Genomic DNA, 17,424 nt, shown 5'->3' with positions numbered 1-17,424 from the left:
TTTATGTGAAAGTTCTGGACCCACTGCTGGTCATCCCAGATCTTCATGACTCTGTGATCCCATCAGTCTGTGCTTGTGGCACTACTCCAGAATCACTTACCTACAGCGGGGCATCAGTGGTTGTACTGCATGTCATGAGCAGCATCACCTAGTTCAAGTCTGTTTTGTCATTGTCCTCCATAATAAGCTCTGTCAGGTGCCTTTTGTGTGTCTGAAATATCCACCAGCATCTCACAGAAGCTCTGCCTGTTCCCAGACACAGGAGTGAAAGCCCAAGCAACAGGAGTTCTTCAAAAGGCGCCTCCTCCATATTGTTGGCTCTGGTAGCTGGGAGTGCACAGACCGAAATGACTGCTCAGCAGGATGTGTTGGTGGGCTGTTCAAGTTTCCTGTAACATGCAGGGTGTACAGTCAAGTTTTCCCACACTGCGCCATGGTCAAAGTGCTAGAGTGGCCACATTTTGAGAGGGTGCTAGGGAGTCAGATATGGTTGGTTTGACTTGGGTCTGTTTGCTGCACTGTGGACACTGGAGCCTCAGGTTTGAGGCCATGTGAGAAAATTCTTAATGTAAATTTAACAATCAGTGTAGATGCTTAAGCCCTGGGTTCTCTAGCCCAGGGTCTGCTGACAATAAGCCTGGGCTTACATTGCAGTGCAACATACCTACAATGTTCTCTGAGGCCAGGCAAGACACTGACAGTGCCCAGTTCTCAGTTACTTCCAAAGTAAAAATTGCACTACCAAATATCTATGCGCCTAACTCAGATCAGCTCCTGGATTAAAAGTAACTGACAATGTGAATCAGAGCAAAATCAGCGGGAAGAAAAATAGTATTTTGAATAGTAACCATTATCTTAGTGTGACCTACTGAGGAAAGCTGCCGTTACCTAGCACAGTTCATAGTTTCGGGATCCTTAAGGATTCCTTACTGAATACTTGGCCACTGTTTCCAAAAATGCAGCTTTCAATTCACAGCTGGCCAGGAGCTTGTACTTCATTCTGTGTCATAACTTGGCTATAGTCATACATCTTCATGCCCTCCAGGTTCGGCAGCTGCAACATGATATTCTCAGGGGTAAGTGCACAGCTTAAGGCTATGGTTAAATGCAGTAGCCTGCTTCCTTTCTTCTGGATAATGTGACAATGGATCCAAATATCTCTGGTTTCAGTGTTAAACTCTAGTTAGCATTTCTGCAACAAAATGGGAAGGATTGAAAGAAGAAGGTGGCGTTTTCTGCCTGCCTGCAGGAAAGATACTATTTTTGCATTGGTCTTGTTTAACAAACTCATGCTACATTGTGTGCAGCATAAATCTTCAGTGGAAATAACTAGCAATAGACTTTGTCCCTGTAAGGAGCTATCCTATTTAACAACAAGCCTGATCTGCTGAGGATGGCAAATCCTAAGTAAACATCCATTGGAGAGCCAGGGCAAAGAATTTTTGTGCCTACAGCAGCCAGTTTTTAGTGTCTTTACAGCTGTGTCATAGACCCAAGAATTATTCTGTTGCTAGTCTGTGCTAGTTTTCCTGCAGAACCATAGCTGAGAGATCCACTTAGCAGTCAGTTATCTGAAGGATTCCTACCTAATCTTAAATACGAAGTACCAGAGGGCAGATAAGAGTGGAATAATATCCTATCCACTAGATTACTTTTTTCTGTCAGAAATCTTAAAACAATACCCCACATGTTCTTGGCTAGTTATTCCGAATGGAAACAGACTAACTACCACAGAAGCAATTGTTGCAAAAACACGGGATTGTTTTATCTGTGGAGCAGACTCATTACCAAAATAATTTTGTGTTAATAGAAGTCTTCTCCTTTCAAATTACCTTTTCTGCACTTCATTTATAAAAGACAAACTTTTTGATTGGATGTCTTCAAAAGCTTGAAAATATGTATTGTAATGCTTCTTACAACTGCTAGGTGGTGTAAGAGTAGCAGGTATAACATTAGGAAAAAATGAGGAAATACTTGTGTCCAGATGTCATTGATACTGAGTTCTAATATTTATAGAAACAAGAAGTTTTTAATCAAAATACCTCTGTAACAAGTATTCAGGATTTAATATTTTATGCTTCATGTATATAAATTGGATTTAGGTGTCCTGCTCACATATTTTGCCTCTGACAATCTCCCCTGTATCTTTTTAAAAAAATAACTTCTAGTATATGTCAGTTGGAAGGTTCTTCAAAATATGAACAGTGTAAACTAATTCATTGATGCCTATAAACTATGAAACTGCTGTTGGGTCATAGTTGGGTCTCAGCCCTGAAACTCTCAGACTGCTTAAATGTCAGTGCTACTTTACTGCTGATCATTTTTACAGAAACACCTAGCTAATTATGTCCTTCCTCCCTTGCCTTTTGTCCCTCTCATTCCCACAATCCCATACTGGCTCCCGTGCCTTCCAATGTGCTAAAAAGCCTCTCATAGCTGTTGAAACCTCCACCTTCCCCCAGCAGTTCTGAATTATCAGTAAAAAAAATCTGCAACACAGTGACAACTCTAGAACTGAACAAAATTGAACATAACAAGAAATACTTTACTGACTTTGATATTAAACTAGCCCTCAATTTTCTTACCTTATCACAAGCTACAGCACAACACAGCAGTGCCACAGAAACAAAAATTGGATGTCTTTCTAATATATATGCTAACTCAACCAGAAGTTATGGTCATGATGAAGGAATTGAAGCAAAATGCTATGGTCAGTGTCTTTTAGGAGGTTGGACTAGAATGGCCTTAAAATCTATGAAACCAGGGTTCCACCACAGAATTTAAGTCCATTTTGCAGACAAATACAAGCATGTGAATCAAAATGTTTGCTACTTGGAATACATTTGTGGTTATAGGAGTATTTTGGGCATCCTCCTGACATCAGAATTATGTGTGTTGGTTTTTATCTGTGACTGGAAGTGCTTCTGTCTTACAAGACTATAAGATTAGTTGACAGAGTACACTTTTCTAGAGGAAAAACAGATTAACACATTCTTATTTGTCTGCAGAAAGCTGTAATGAACTGCATTGCATCGCCAAGTAATCTTAATGAAGTTGAAAAACAATTGAAAGATGTAAGTTTCTTTTATAACATTCTAAATTGTATATTCACTATTGTAAGTATCTCAAGATGCATGAGAATGTAAACAATCCATAGCACACTTGAAATGAAAGTTGAAAGACCTATTTCCAACTGAAAATATCAAACCTACAATTGTTAAAAGTAATCCTTGAGGTTACTACAACTGCAAGGCGTAAGAATAGTATGCTATTTTTGCAGTTTTACTCTGTGCCTTTGACAACATTATGCATATAGTCAGTTTCATTAGTTTTGTCCTGCAATTGTACTTCAGGTTTCCTGCACTATTAGGATGCCACTGCTCTCATGTGTTCTTTCCAGGCCTGGTCAATGGGTATTTGCCAGTAATAGCTACACTAAAACTGAGAACCAAGGAGTGCAAATGAAAAAAGGGGGAGCCTGAACACATTGTGTTGATTTCAGCCCTGTCCAAAATACATCACTAGTGGAGCAGAACAAACCCATATACAATTTAAATTACTCTTTATTTAAAAAAAATGCAGGCATATAAGAGTGCCCATCAGAAAATAGCTATGAGCCCACTTAAAGAAAAAATCAAGTTGACAGTGATCCATTATGAAGGAACTAAGAAAATCATTGCCTTCTCACAAATCAAAGACAAACTTGCTAAAAACTTATGGAATCTGCTGACAGGTCCTTGGAAGCATTCCATCTTGGAATCTTACATGCTAACAAGGAAGGTGAGGAGTGGAAGCACTTTCAAATACAATGTTTAACTCCTACTTAAAGTTCAGAAATGGGGAAGTTCAGATCTAAATATGAAAACCCATTAACTGAGACCACATTGCTTGTGTTGTCTCTAAGTTTGAGCATTGGGTTAAAAGCAAGAAATTGGCTCTGCTGCGGCTCATATGGTCTTAGGCCTTGTCTACACTACATAGTTTTGTCAACAAAACAGTGGATGCATACACACTGAAATGCTCCTCCCACCGATGTAACTCCCCTGCTATGCTGACATAATAAAACCACCTCAACGAGAGGCGTAGGTTTATGTCAGTGTAGTTAGGGTGATGCAGTGTCTGTGTAGACATCGGCTGTTGGCTGTCATTCTTGTCAATTTCACAGCTCTGCTTCCCTTTCCCATGAATAAAATGGAGGTAAGTTTATACCCTTCTCCTCCCCAAAAAGTACTGTGCTGTTGCTGCTTTTTAAAACAGTAAAATAGGTGTGGTCTTATATCTGTTATGACTTCATTTAGCATTTCCAAAATATACTAGAGTTAAAACATTGGGACTTTCCCAGGATATCTTATCTGAGATCTTAGTCAATAGTGATGCATGCACCCTTGTAACTAATTTTATAATCTTTATGTATTGAAATAATGTCATGCACACATTAAACTTCCCCTTTTGACATTTAATATGCATTGTTATAAACTGCACTATAAAATAAGCAACCCTTGGCTGATCTTGACAGAGAAACTTGTCTGAACTGGCTATAGCAGTTTACCCTGGCTATCTTAATCCTGGAACATTATATCTCCTATTTAAATTTGTTTGGATAATTTTGTATATATGTAGCTATACAGTATTACCAACAAGCAGCTGATCAGTGTAAGCTTAGGATCTAGACAACTGAGTTTTGTTAACACACACTTCTAAATATTATATTAGTTAAAATCTGTGCCAGAAATCCCTGCCAACTGTTCCTAACAGATGGCGAGTATACTCTCATCCTAATTTTACAGGGTTTCCTGACTAACAAAATTTCATTATTTAACAATAGCTAACTTAAATCTCAAACTATGCACCCATGTTTACACATTCCTTTTGGCATTGAGTGGAAAAGACTAAGTAAAAAAATTAACTTTTTGTTTTCTACTTGAGGACTAACAAACTGGACTATGACCAAATCTTGGACAGGGTAGGATGCATATTAACATACTGAATTACTAAAACTTGAGTCCTCTCTAATTGGGACATTCAATAATCAAACATATGAATGTTTCCACGTCCCCTCTGAAGCTGTAGCTTAATATGTTTTCAGTTGAAGTTTATCATATTCTGTGTCATAAATTACACAATTTTCCAAAATCTAGTGAAATGTTTCCCACTTATCTATTCAGAGGACTGTTTATTACATTGAAATATTGGTTTCAGTATTGGCAGACCAGTTTCTGTGGGAGATAACTATGTAAACAGAGAAAATTTTCTTTATGGCAGAGATGTACATTTAGGGAAACTTACATCCTGAAGTTTCAGTATTCTTGCTCTTCACCCTATATTGCAATATTTACAGTACAGACTTTTCACTTAAAGAAATTAGTAAATGGGAGATGTTGCATATCAATATTTAGTGCATCAAAAAGCAAATACAGTTTTCATTAAACACATATTGTTAAATCTATGGGCGAGAGAAACCTTGAAGATTGGATGTGTTGGTATATGATATAATTTGATAACACAATGTTTGGGGATCTCAATTTACATTATGGAAATATTACTCTTTCCATAGTTAAATTTGTGAGTAGCCTTCTGCTGTTCGCTTGAGTTTGAGATATGCTCAGCTTTTAATTTACTACTAATTTTTCATGTATAACCTCCTCTTAGAGGAAAATACTTCCTGAATGTTTGGGGACTGATTAGACAAGGTGCATTTTATATATTACAGCTTGAAAAATCCAAAGTTTTCACTTTTGCAAACTACTTTTTTTTTTTTTTTTTTTTTTAAGTGGAACAATCTGTTCAAAAATGACCATGTAAACTTTAGCTTTGGTTTATTCTGTCCTTAGGGACTGTTATTTAAATCAAACTCTCCAAAAAGTATTAGGTAATTATTCTTTCATTTCAAATTAACTCCTCAGTACCTGGCTTTAAGTAGCCTTTCCTACTTTAATAGATAAACTAATCTGTACTAGCAGAACAAGTACAGATGTAGATAAATTCAAACTGCTGCAGTGGAAAACTATAATCTAATATTAAGAACTTCAGCAAACTCACTTAACATTTTCCATATGGCAGCAGAGATGTGAATATAAAACTGAAATTACTTAATGCAACAAATTTACTAGATCTTGCAGACTAGAAATTAACTAGCTTTCCTTGGCTGTATTTTTGAGTATTGGAAAGAAAATGGGTTGGTAAGGTTCTAAAAATGTGACTAATACTGTGTTTCCCCTCCATGAAGGCTCTGGAGAAAAACCAGCAGTGGCTGTTATATGACCAGCAGCGTGAAGCATATGTCAGGGGACTGTTGGCAAGGATCTTTGAACTTGAGCAGCAGTCAGAAACAGTTAACCAACAGCAAGCAAAAGAAGCCACTGCAGAAGGTATTAATTTAAACTTTCCTTTAGAAGTGCACAAAAATCATGAGTTATATTATTGTTTGCAGTATTGTTGTAGCAGTGTTGGTCCCAGGATATGAGAGACAAAAGGCGGATGTGTGAGGTAATGTCTTTTATTGGACCAACTTCTGTTGGGGAAAGAGACAAGATTCACACTCCACAAAGCTCTTCTTACCAGACATGAAGAAGAGCTCTGTGGAGCTCGAAAGCTTGTCTTTCACTAGCAGAATTTGGTCCAATAAAAGATTTTACCTCACCCACCTTGTCTCTCAAATTATATTGTGACATTTGATAGAATAAGTCTGAGAAACAAAAAAAAATCCTTAATTTAATGCTAGAATTTAAGCATTGCTTAATCCTTTCAATTCCTTCATGCTGAAAGATGAAGGGGAAAGGTTGTACGTACCAGACTTTCAAGAGTTTATTGCTACCTTGCTATACTGAAAACTGAATCCCCCGAATTTCTTGCTATTCATATCTGCTTCAGCATGTGCCAAGAAAACACTTTTTATTGCTCAGTGCTAAACTCACCATAAAAAGTCAGCAATCAAACTTCTAGGTGGACTTTTTCTTGACATTAACTTGGCATTCTGTTCGCAGAAATAGTGCTCTTTTAAGCAAACATCAATTTGCCACTCATCCTGTGCATTACACTCCTGACCAGTGTTGCCTAGTTGTGGATTTATTTTTCCAAAATACACACTGTAAAAGATGACTCGTACGAAGAGTTTGCATATCTAAGAACAAACAATTTTTACAGCACAAGAAAAGTTCTGTAAAATGGTGTTGACCATCTCCCATTCACTGACAGCTGCCTGATCTGGACCTATAAAAAGCAAGGGTGGACCATGCCTCAAACCAGGGCATCTTGATCATTGGCTAAAACCTTGGTTTGTGTTCATGTACCAGATTTTTTGATGATTGATGACACTGAACCATGTGCCACCTCTTCTAGCAACCAAGTCAGATACTTCTAACCCAACCTGCCACAGGAATTAAAGTGTATGCCAAATACCAAGCCCACTGAATGGATTTTTTGCCTATATTGTGTATTCAGAATCTGCAGGGGTGAAGCAAGTTTCTAGACCTCATTGTTGCAAAGAAAACACTAAAATATGAACCCAGTTTAACTGTTGTACTGCTTTCTCCTGACTTTGCAGGCAGCTTGAAACAATGCAGGTGTGATGTCAACTTTCCTTTATTTTCCCTCCAATTAAGCTCACTAAGAGGTTGACCCAAAAGCCTCATGACATTTAAAATGTTAATATTATTGCATTGATTGTTTTTGTGGATGGAATAAGGAAGAATTTGAGTAAAACCCATAGAGCTGGGAATTAGGAAGTGCTGGAGGCAAGAAAAGAGTAAAGACTCCAAAGATAGTGTAGCAAGAGAAATAAAGAACAAAAAATAATGGTGGTCCTCTAGGAGAGTGTATCTTCCTAGTGAATGATACTAATGGCTAAATCAACTGAATCAATGATGCCACACTTCACCTTTTGATCTTAACATCCCATTGACATCAATTGGAAATCTGCTGTGCTTGTATAGTCATAAACATACTGTAGCCACTGCACCTTCTAATAAAAGAAAGTCTGGCCCTTCCCACAGAACAAGTGTTGTATCCCCGACATTTTTTCTAACCACACTGCTGTAACTGGTTAAGCTATTCCTTCCTTTAACTGAAATTAGATATCCCAGGATACACACTGCCACTTGATGAGAGTTCCACTCTGTACACTTGTTTTTTGGGAACTGCTATCCCAGGATGCTCTCTTGGCTAGATGAGTTAAGGACATGGACTGGTATAAATTTGGTAAGCTTTTGCTGGAAGCAGCACTTGTCCTAGTATCTATATTTGAACATTGGGAGTTGCAGAATTGCATTACTACAGATTTTAGAGAAACCAAGACAGTACACCTGCTTTTTGGGGAAAGAAGTGGAGTAAAAGTGAACAGGGTATCCATGATAGATCTCATTCAGTCTGATTTAGATTATCCACATGTCTGTCTTGCGTTACCGCTCCGTGGCAGGAAAAAGTGTGTGAAGGTGCAACAAGTAAATAGCAGACAAACTGACCTCGTTTTTGAGGCGCTGCATTGGGTACTTCCAGCCAGATTGGCTACAGAAATGAATATTGTGGACATCAGCGATTATGCACTTGATAAACAAGCTGTCCCTCACCAAGATGAGGAGGCCCCTCTTTCTAAGGGGCTCTACCTGAATGAAAAAGTAGTAATGAATGGGATGAAATATGTGGTCATGATTTGGATGTAGAACCACATGAACAAATCAGTTGACAAACATATCGGAGAGGGAAATACAAGAAGAAATAAAAGTCAAGGAATTATAGTCTACAAGTGACATAACTATAAAAACTTTATTTTGTTAGGATAGCTTTTCTGCATGAATAGCTTTTCTGACTGGTTCACTCATTGTTTGTAGGAACTGTTTTGTTGGGAAGCAGTAAGATTAGCTATCTTGCAAGAAGTGACCAGATACTTGATAAACTAAAGGGCAGGAGGAGTGCTAAGAGCATAGCACTGTTTCAAACAATAGTTAACTGATATCAATTGTTGAGTGCTGATTATTTAGAGAAGTAAATTGGTGCTGATGCAAGAGAATGGGCCAGAGACAGGTGTTGTGCATCTTCCAATTTATCTCAAATTTGACATGGAATTGGGTTGCCAAAAATTATTTGGGACCAAGGGTCACTAGAAAGTTCTCCGCCTATTTTCCACATGCTTGCATGCACCATTCTCTCTCATTTATCAAATAACCAAGCAAAACTAAGAAATTGCTTTGCCATGATTCTCCTTAACTATGCATTTCAGGGTTGCCTTTTCCTTGGTATAAAAAAAACAAACAAACAAATCTGCTCCTGGATGTTAACCTGCCCGGGTAAGCTTTCAGACTGCACCTTTACTCTTGCTTAGGCTCCCTGTGGTGTGTTCGAGTACAGAGTCCAGATTAAAGGCAGCATCACAGGAGAGCTCTATATTGCTATTGCTTCAAACAGATGTTCTTATTGACCCTTAATATTACAAAGCAAGCTCCTTAAAAGCAAAGCCACTGTCAGAGAGAGATCATGGTCTTTCTATATGTTTGCACCTAGCCTATTTTTCTAGCATAACTGAAATGTGAACTTTAACTCTTAAAATGAAAATATAATAGCTTCTTCAAATCATCAGTGGAATATTATTAGGGTCTGTCACTAACCTATACTGCTCCATAACCTAGTTAAGCAAAAGGCAGTTTTGCTTTTTAAAATACTTGCATATTGATTCAGGTCCTTTAAATATTAACCAGCAGTTCAGATACCAGTAAATAGTGGCAATCTGTTCCAAAAAACAGTACACCTGTATTTGAATGCTTGGCATTGGATAAAGTAGTTACATTGCTAATAGATTGAACAAATGGTGCCTGTCAAAAAGAAATTCAGGTTTTTTATGAGGGGCCAAGCAGAGTCACAGGGCTGACTGGAGTATTTATGAAAAGCACCTTGGTTAGACCCCCTGAATTCACTTGGCTCCTTAAAAGTGGTTGGGAGGTCTATCAGCACTACACACTACTGGCGCCCACCTCTCCCACTGCAGCCCCGCAGTCCAGCGCCGGCTCGGACCGGGGAGAAGGGCTGGGCTGGCCCTTCATGACACAGTGGGGGGGGAGGCGCTCAGAGGCGTCCCTCAGCGCCTCCTGCGCTCCCCATCCCCCACCTATTGCAAAGGGCCGGCCTGGCGTGTCCCCCCACACTTATCCGTCACTGCAGCCCCGCAGCCCGGTGCTGGCTTGGATGGGGTGGCCTCATGGGGGGGGGGGGGGTGTTGTTGAGCGCTGGAAGCAAAGGGGCAGCTGCTCCCGCTTCGGCCCCCCCCCCCCCCTGCATGTCATGAAGGGCCTGCCCAACCCTCCCAGGCTGGGGAGTGAGGCCATCCCATCTGAGCCAGCTGCAGGGCTGGAGTGGTGGGTAAGTGTGCTCTAGGCCAGCCCTTCAAGTCGGGGGAGGGTGGGAGGCACAGGAGGCTCTGTGCCCCTCAGAGCCTCCTGCACCCTACACATCATGAAGGGCCGGCCCAGTGCCTCCCCCCCACAGACCGGCACCCAGGGGCCTGGCCTTCCAACCCCCGCTGGGTATGCCACTATTCACTGTGCTGCTGCTTGAAAAACTAAGTGCAGCATTAGACCCAGGCATACTGGATCTATTCACTGGAGAAGAGAATCTGAAAAGTCAGTGTAGCAAAATCCCCCGTCTCTCTTCAGTAACGACGAGGCTCTGGATTAGGGGAAAAAACAACTAGAGAGGAGTCGAGTTTCACTTTTATAAGATTCCTACTATACAAGTCAGAGGTGGATATGATAGAGCCCCCAAACAGAATCCAGGAACAGTGTCTTTGTTTAAAAAAAAAAAAAAAAAAAAAAAAAAGCCCCCCCATCCCTCCCTCTTTCTGTATTGCTGAAGCAGGTAGCCTGCCCAAAACAAACTTAAGATAGGAACTGAAAAATCCTCATTCCAGGCAAATAGGAAACTTAGCAGGGTGATGTCATTTGCTGCAGAAACTGATTTTAAATAAGAAAGTCTTCTAGCCTTTATGCACCATGAGAGCCTTCCAAAGCTGAACCAATCCAATGCTCTGCTCTTCAGGCTGCAGGCAGACAGCTTTAGTGCTGCTACTGAGCTTCCAAAAGTTCCAGCTGACATGCTGAAGATGTAAGTTTCCATTGCTGGTTTTATAGATCCTTGAGGGCAGCACTGAAATTTACAGTCAGGTCAACTTCATGAGCCACAGCAGAGGAAGGCACTGGGAATATTCTAGGAAGGGATCTCCAAATGGAGCCTGTGAAGGAGAGGTGGAGTAGCAGGAATCCTCCCTTGAAGCAGCCAAAAAGCTGAGGGAAGTTTAGGATACTGGAGACAAATTTCCTCCCATCATAGCAGCATGTGTAAAGCAGAAGAAAACCTTTGCCCTTTTAAAAGCCAAGAGGTCAAACACAGTTCAGTAAACAGATTAGATTAATGCTGTGGGATTTGTTAAATATGATCAACAAACATTGTTTCTACAGTGTGATTAGCCTGAATAGTAAGTTACATTTTTAAAACAGTTATTAAATAGAAAGCTGATGTTATAGGTAAATATAGTGTACAAGAAACTACACAACTCTCTTCATTCCTTTTCAGTTACAGAGGATATGACTTTCAAGGGAAAGTGTGTGGCTACACTGGTGTTTTCACCCTGGGTAGTAAGCCTTGTTCTTGGGCTATTAGTGTCTGGTACACTTTTCAAGCCCTGACTTAAGCAATAGTCATTGGCTAGGAAGCTGGCACTTACAATCAAAGGGTGTATTCTGAGCTGCAGCAGTGCAGATCACAAAAGCACAAGATCCTTCAGCTCATGTCAAGGAGAAACTGATGCTGTATAATCTGAAGAGGGTGGCATGTGATAGCCAGTAGGCGGCCTGCTCACACTCTACCCTGTTCATGCTGACTTAACAAAATCCTGAACTGTAGGAGTTCTGCAACCTCTGTATTCTGAAGCCTAAATCCAGAACTGAGAATCCTGTGTGGAGGATGGGGACCACTCCACCCTCTATATACCAATGTGTTAGTGTATAGGAGCCATACAAGAGCCTCAAGGGTCTGGGGGAGAATTCCTCCAGCACTAGAGTCACATGGGGTCAACATAAGCAGTCCAAATGCAGTCTTCCCTCACAAGCCTTGCCATGTAAGAGTTGTTGGGGATGTGCCTGTAGCACTGAGCATTATAGGGGGTCTGGGTTGCTACACTCTATGCGGCTCTTAGGATGCTACCATAAATTAAAGCAACATCATAATCTATTCTAATTTATGCTGCGGGATGATCTGGCCCTTGCAGCATTCCAGAATCCAGAGATCATATAAATTGCATAAAGCTACCCTAAGGTATGACACAGAATCTAGTCCAGTGTCATCAAAGAAACAATGGTTTAGAAAATACACTGTTTTCTTATTTCTGTCTTGTGAAGGTTACCTTCAAGAAGAAAAACAAAAATATTATGACCAGCTCTTACTGACTGCCAAAAATGATCTTGATACTGAGCGACAAACTATAAGCCAGCTGACATCTGAACTTAACGAATTCAAAAAGAAATATGAAGAAACAAAACGAGAAGTAATAAGTTTAAATAGCGTATTGCAGTCACAACGCAATGTTGCTATGCAGACTCTAGAAGATGAAAATAAAATCAAAGGAGATAAAATACAAAAGTTAAAGCAAGAGAATGAAACTACCAGAGAAAAGCTCAAAGAAGAAAAGAAGAAGACTGAAGATCTTTTATCTCAGGTAATGGATCCAGTATGAGAGTTTATATACATTAGCAAAGAGTTAAATATAATTTCAACTCCTTAAGTACAAAAGAGTGTCATAATGGTTAAACTGTTTTACTCTGTTAAACATCATCTGCTTTCCGTAAACATTTAGGCCTGGTCTACACTAGGAATCCACATCTGCTGAGAAAAGCATTTAAACCAACTTAATTCACAGTGTAGACAGCATTAGAAATCTCCTCTAGCGCTTTCTTCACCACCATCACCAATTATTAGAATCTTTAAAAATCCACCAGATTATGCTTTGGCCAGCCCTGTTGAAACACTGTCATCAGTATCAGATTTTAGGTACTGTAAATTGGTTTCTTGTACAGGACACACAGTGCTATTTGTACTACTTGACTGCTCAAAGCTGGACTCCCTTTGGACCTTAGGTCAGCAGGAATATGGACCTGATGCAAACTATATATAGAGGCCAAAGGGAGGCACATCTGGATATTGACCTGGAATCTGGGTGTGCGTCTGGACAAGCAGTTGGCAACAGATGCCATGAGGGCTGCAGGATTCTGTGGAGCCAAGGGAACTCTATAGAGTTTAGCTAATTTTCTAATGCTGTAAGAGTTACTGGAGTAAAACTGTTTGTTGTTATCTGCTGCTGCTTGTGTCTATTACCACCCGCATCCCCATTTTTCACTTATGCATGTGGTAGTACACTGTACCTTTATATCCCAAACGCTGGCTAAAGCAGTAGGAGCAATTCATTGTGTTCACAAAAATCATGGATACCTTAATTCTTCCTCCTTTTTCTTGAACCCTATGACTTATTTCCCTCTTCCTCTTCACTCCCTACTCCCCACCACCATCATGGGGGAAGATATTACCATGTTTTTCTCCTGTATGGTTGTCTTAAAAAATTCTACTGCCTGCCCCTTGTTTTTTGCATTCATGAAGATTCTGCAGTCTCTTCCCCTGCGTGGAGGAGTTTGAAGATTGTGACACAACCACCCACCCTGTGCAAAGTGGTTTTTCTGCTGAAGATTTTGCTGCTTCCTGCCCCTCCTTCTGCATGTAGCTAGATAGTATGACCACATAACATCTAACATTCCCTCAGGGGAAATGCAACAATATCTATGTTTTGCTGTTTCTGAGGGGTACCCCACTAAGACAGGGCTGCAACTAGGAGAAGGAAGAGACCTAATGCTTCAGACTCAGGTCCTTGGATGAGAGGAATATTTGCACATGGCAACATGGAGTTAATTTCTTGGATTCCAAAGGCCTGATCTAAAGCCCATTGAAGTCAATACACTTTCCATTGACTTCAGTGGATATTGATTTGAATCCTAATCATCTAGAAAAACTTTCAGGAAACATGTTTCCCGTCAGTGGAACTTCATTTCACTGAAGAGGAGTGGAGGGAAGTTAATCTGGCCTGGGTACTATGTAAGAGAGATTTCCTGTGGCAGTGGAATATGTAAACTTCTAGTCAATCCTGTTGTTATAAAAAAAAATTTTTTAGTCATTCTTAGAGATTTAATAATTGCTATATGTGGAAGTTATTGTTACAAATGCCTTCCATGTTTTACTGCATGCCTTCTCTCCACATTACAGGTCCAACTTCTTCATAAGTCTTTGTTAAAACAACAAGAGGAACACACAAGGATAGCTTTGTTGGAACAACAGGTACCAAATTACATTTCTAAAGTTCTAGTTCGTTTAATAAGGTATATTAATGCCTGTGACTCTTAAAATCTTTAAATTGTATTATGCACGTATTGGGTTATGTACAAGGGTTTTTAAAATATGATGTCTACAGAGTGCAAGTTAAGAATTGGTAGTTGATGGCTGATAAAAGCAGCAATTCATTCATATTTTAACTTTGGAGCGTTCTCAGTATAATGTCTGTGAGAACAAAGTTCAAATATACATGTGAGACTTCTCTGACAGGAGGCTGCAAAAATTCTATATGAATTTTTAGTTCCCCAGTTAACCCTTGTCAAAGTGCTGTTGTAGTAGATTTCCCCACATGGAGGAAAATAATCTTTGCCTTCCCTAGTATTGCTTTGCTCTGTAGTACAACATTATTGGTGGTAATATTAGTCTAATTGCAGGTTTACCGATTATACACAGGTTTTGGATAAAATCAATTTTGCTTTAAAGCTGTTCTGAAATCATATGGACACTTCCTTACAATCTTAAATCTATGCTGTTTTATAAACAAACTATTTCAATAGACAACCTCTCCTTCCAACCTATTTAAAGAAATAAGCTTTTGTTCTGACTGTTTACATCACTGAATTATTTTGTCAAAGCAAATTTTTAACAAGGAACTAGAGAAACTTAATACAGTAACTTAAGCAGATGTTACCGTGTCTATATAATTAATAGTCAACTATAAACATGTGAACTCTACTATGTCAGTTAAAATGAAAATCTAATATTCTATCTTTAAAACATCAACTAACTTCAACACTCTCTAAGAACAGACAAACTAAAATGTGTGTTCTTTTCACTGAGGATGGGATAGAAGTTAAGGATAATATAGACATGGCTAAATATCTAAACAAATACTTTGCCTCAGTTTTTAATGAGGCTAATGAAGAGCTTAGGGACAGTGGCAAGGTGGCTAATGGGAATGAGGATATGGAGGTAGAAATTACCACATCCGACGTAGAAGCCAAACTCAAACAGCTTAATGGGACTAAATCGGGGGGCCCGGATAATCTCCTTACAAGAATATTAAAGGAACTGACACATGAAATTGAAAGCCCATTAGCAAGGATTTTTAATGAATCTGTAAACTCAGAAGCTATACTACATGACCGGAGAATTGCTAACACAGTTCCTATTTATAAGAAAGGGAAAAAAGTGATTCGGGTAACTACAGGCCTGTTAATTTGACCTCAGTAGTATGCAAAGTCTTGGGAAAAAATTGAAAGAGAAAGTAGTTAAGGACATCGAGGGTAACAGTAATTGGGACAAAATACAACACATTTTACAAAAGGTAGATCATGCCAGACAAACATGATCTCCTTCTTTGAGAAGATAACAGATTTTTTTTGTTTTGCTTTTTAGACAAAGGGAATGCAGTCGATCTAATTTACCTAGATTTCAGTAAGGCATTTGATAGGTTCCACATGGGGAATTATTAGTTAAATTGGAAAAGACGGGAATTTAATATGAAAATTGAAAGGTGAATAAGGAGCTGGTTAAAGGGGAGAACTACCACGCATCATACTGAAAGGTGAACTGTCAGGCTGGAGGGAGGTTATTAATGGAGTTCCTCAGGAATCGGTCTTGGGACCAATCTTATTTAACCTTTTTATTACTGATCTTGGCACAAAAACTGGGAATGTGCTAATTAAGTATGCAGATGACACAAAGTTGGGAGGTATTGCTAATACAGAGAAGGACCAGGATATCATACAAGAAGATCCTGGATGACCTTATAAACTGGAGTAATAGAAATAGGATGAAATTTAATAGTGGAAAGTGCAAGGTCATGCATTTAAGGACTAATAAGAATTTTTGCTATAAGCTGGGGATGCAACAGTTGGAAGTGACTGAGGAGAAGGACCTGGGTGTATTGGTTGATCACAGGATGACCATGAGTGACCATGACAATGTGATGTGGCCATGGAAAAAGCCAATGCAGTCCTAGGATGCATCAAGTGAGGTATTTCCAGTAGAGAGAGGGTGATATTAGTACCGTTATACAAGGCGCTGGTGAGACCTCATCTAGAATGCTGTGTGCAGTTCTGGTCTCCCATGTTTAAGAAAGATAAATTCAAACTGGAACAGGTGCAGAGAAGGGCTACTAGGTTGAATCAAGGAATGGAAATCCTGCCCTATGAGAGAGACTCAAAGAGTGTGGTTTGTTTAACTTAAGCAAAAGAAGGCTAAGTGGAGATATGATTGCTTTCTATAATACATCAGAGAGATAAATACCAGGGAGGGAAAGGAATTATTTAAGTTCAGCACCAGTGTGGACACAAAACTAATGGATATAAACTGGCCATGAAGAAGTTTAGACTTAAAGTTAGATGCAGGTTTCTAACCATCAGAGGAGTGAAGTTCTGGAATAGTCTTCCAAGTGGAACAGTGGGGGCAAAAAACCTAGCTGGCTTCAAGACTGAGCTTGATAAGTTTATGGAGGGGATGGTATGATGGGACAGCCTAATTTGGCAATCAACTGATCTTTGACTACTAGTGGTAAATATGTCCGTGGCCTGTGATGGGATGTTCGATGGGGGGGTTCTGACTTACTACAGAGAATTCTTTCTTGGGTGTTGTTAGAAATAATCAAACAGGTTGTCCCTGGGGCGGATTGGGGAGACGGAACCCTTTATTGCCTGCTCATTCCACCTCGATGCTGTGAGTGAGCAACGAGGGGGTTACTTTACAATTCTTTTATTTATAACAGTATGTAAATGTATACATTTTCAGCAACTCCCCATAGACCCTTATTTGGTTACATTGACACCTATAAAATGAATATTAACAACTACATGATGAATACAATTATACCCGCCCCTGTACGTTGTTTATAGGGTTACTATACAGAGGGCAGATACATCACCTTAAAACCTATTAATTTTACATTAACATTTTTTTGAAGTAAAGGTACGCCAGGGGGGAAGGAAGACAATGCCCTCTTCCCACCAAAGGCCTTGAGCAGGAGGGGAGATAGTTATTTTGTTAGCCTCATCCCCTGCACAAATGGCTAGGAAGGGAGGGAAAAAAGAG

The 17,424-nt window shown here is 39.6% G+C and overlaps 1 protein-coding gene across 2 annotated transcripts in view; it reads left to right on the top strand.

The window, feature by feature from the left end:
• The window catches only part of CEP55 (centrosomal protein 55), a 34,916-nt gene that overhangs the window by 13,902 nt on the left and 3,590 nt on the right, over positions 1 to 17,424 (top strand). For both annotated transcript variants that reach the window (XM_067552974.1, XM_067552975.1), the window contains exons 4-7: positions 3,009 to 3,074; positions 6,227 to 6,368; positions 12,381 to 12,697; positions 14,290 to 14,361. In XM_067552974.1, the coding sequence (XP_067409075.1) occupies positions 3,009 to 3,074; positions 6,227 to 6,368; positions 12,381 to 12,697; positions 14,290 to 14,361 (597 nt within the window). The remainder of the gene's footprint in view (positions 1 to 3,008; positions 3,075 to 6,226; positions 6,369 to 12,380; positions 12,698 to 14,289; positions 14,362 to 17,424) is intronic.

Source organism: Emydura macquarii, unplaced genomic scaffold (assembly GCF_026122565.2).
Source record: "Emydura macquarii macquarii isolate MOO-44397 ecotype Brisbane River unplaced genomic scaffold, CSIRO-AGI_Emac_v2 contig_1390, whole genome shotgun sequence".
NCBI classification, from domain to species: domain Eukaryota; kingdom Metazoa; phylum Chordata; order Testudines; family Chelidae; genus Emydura; species Emydura macquarii.
The sequence above is the reverse complement of the archived record's forward strand: the minus strand, read 5'-3'. Positions and strand labels throughout refer to the sequence as shown.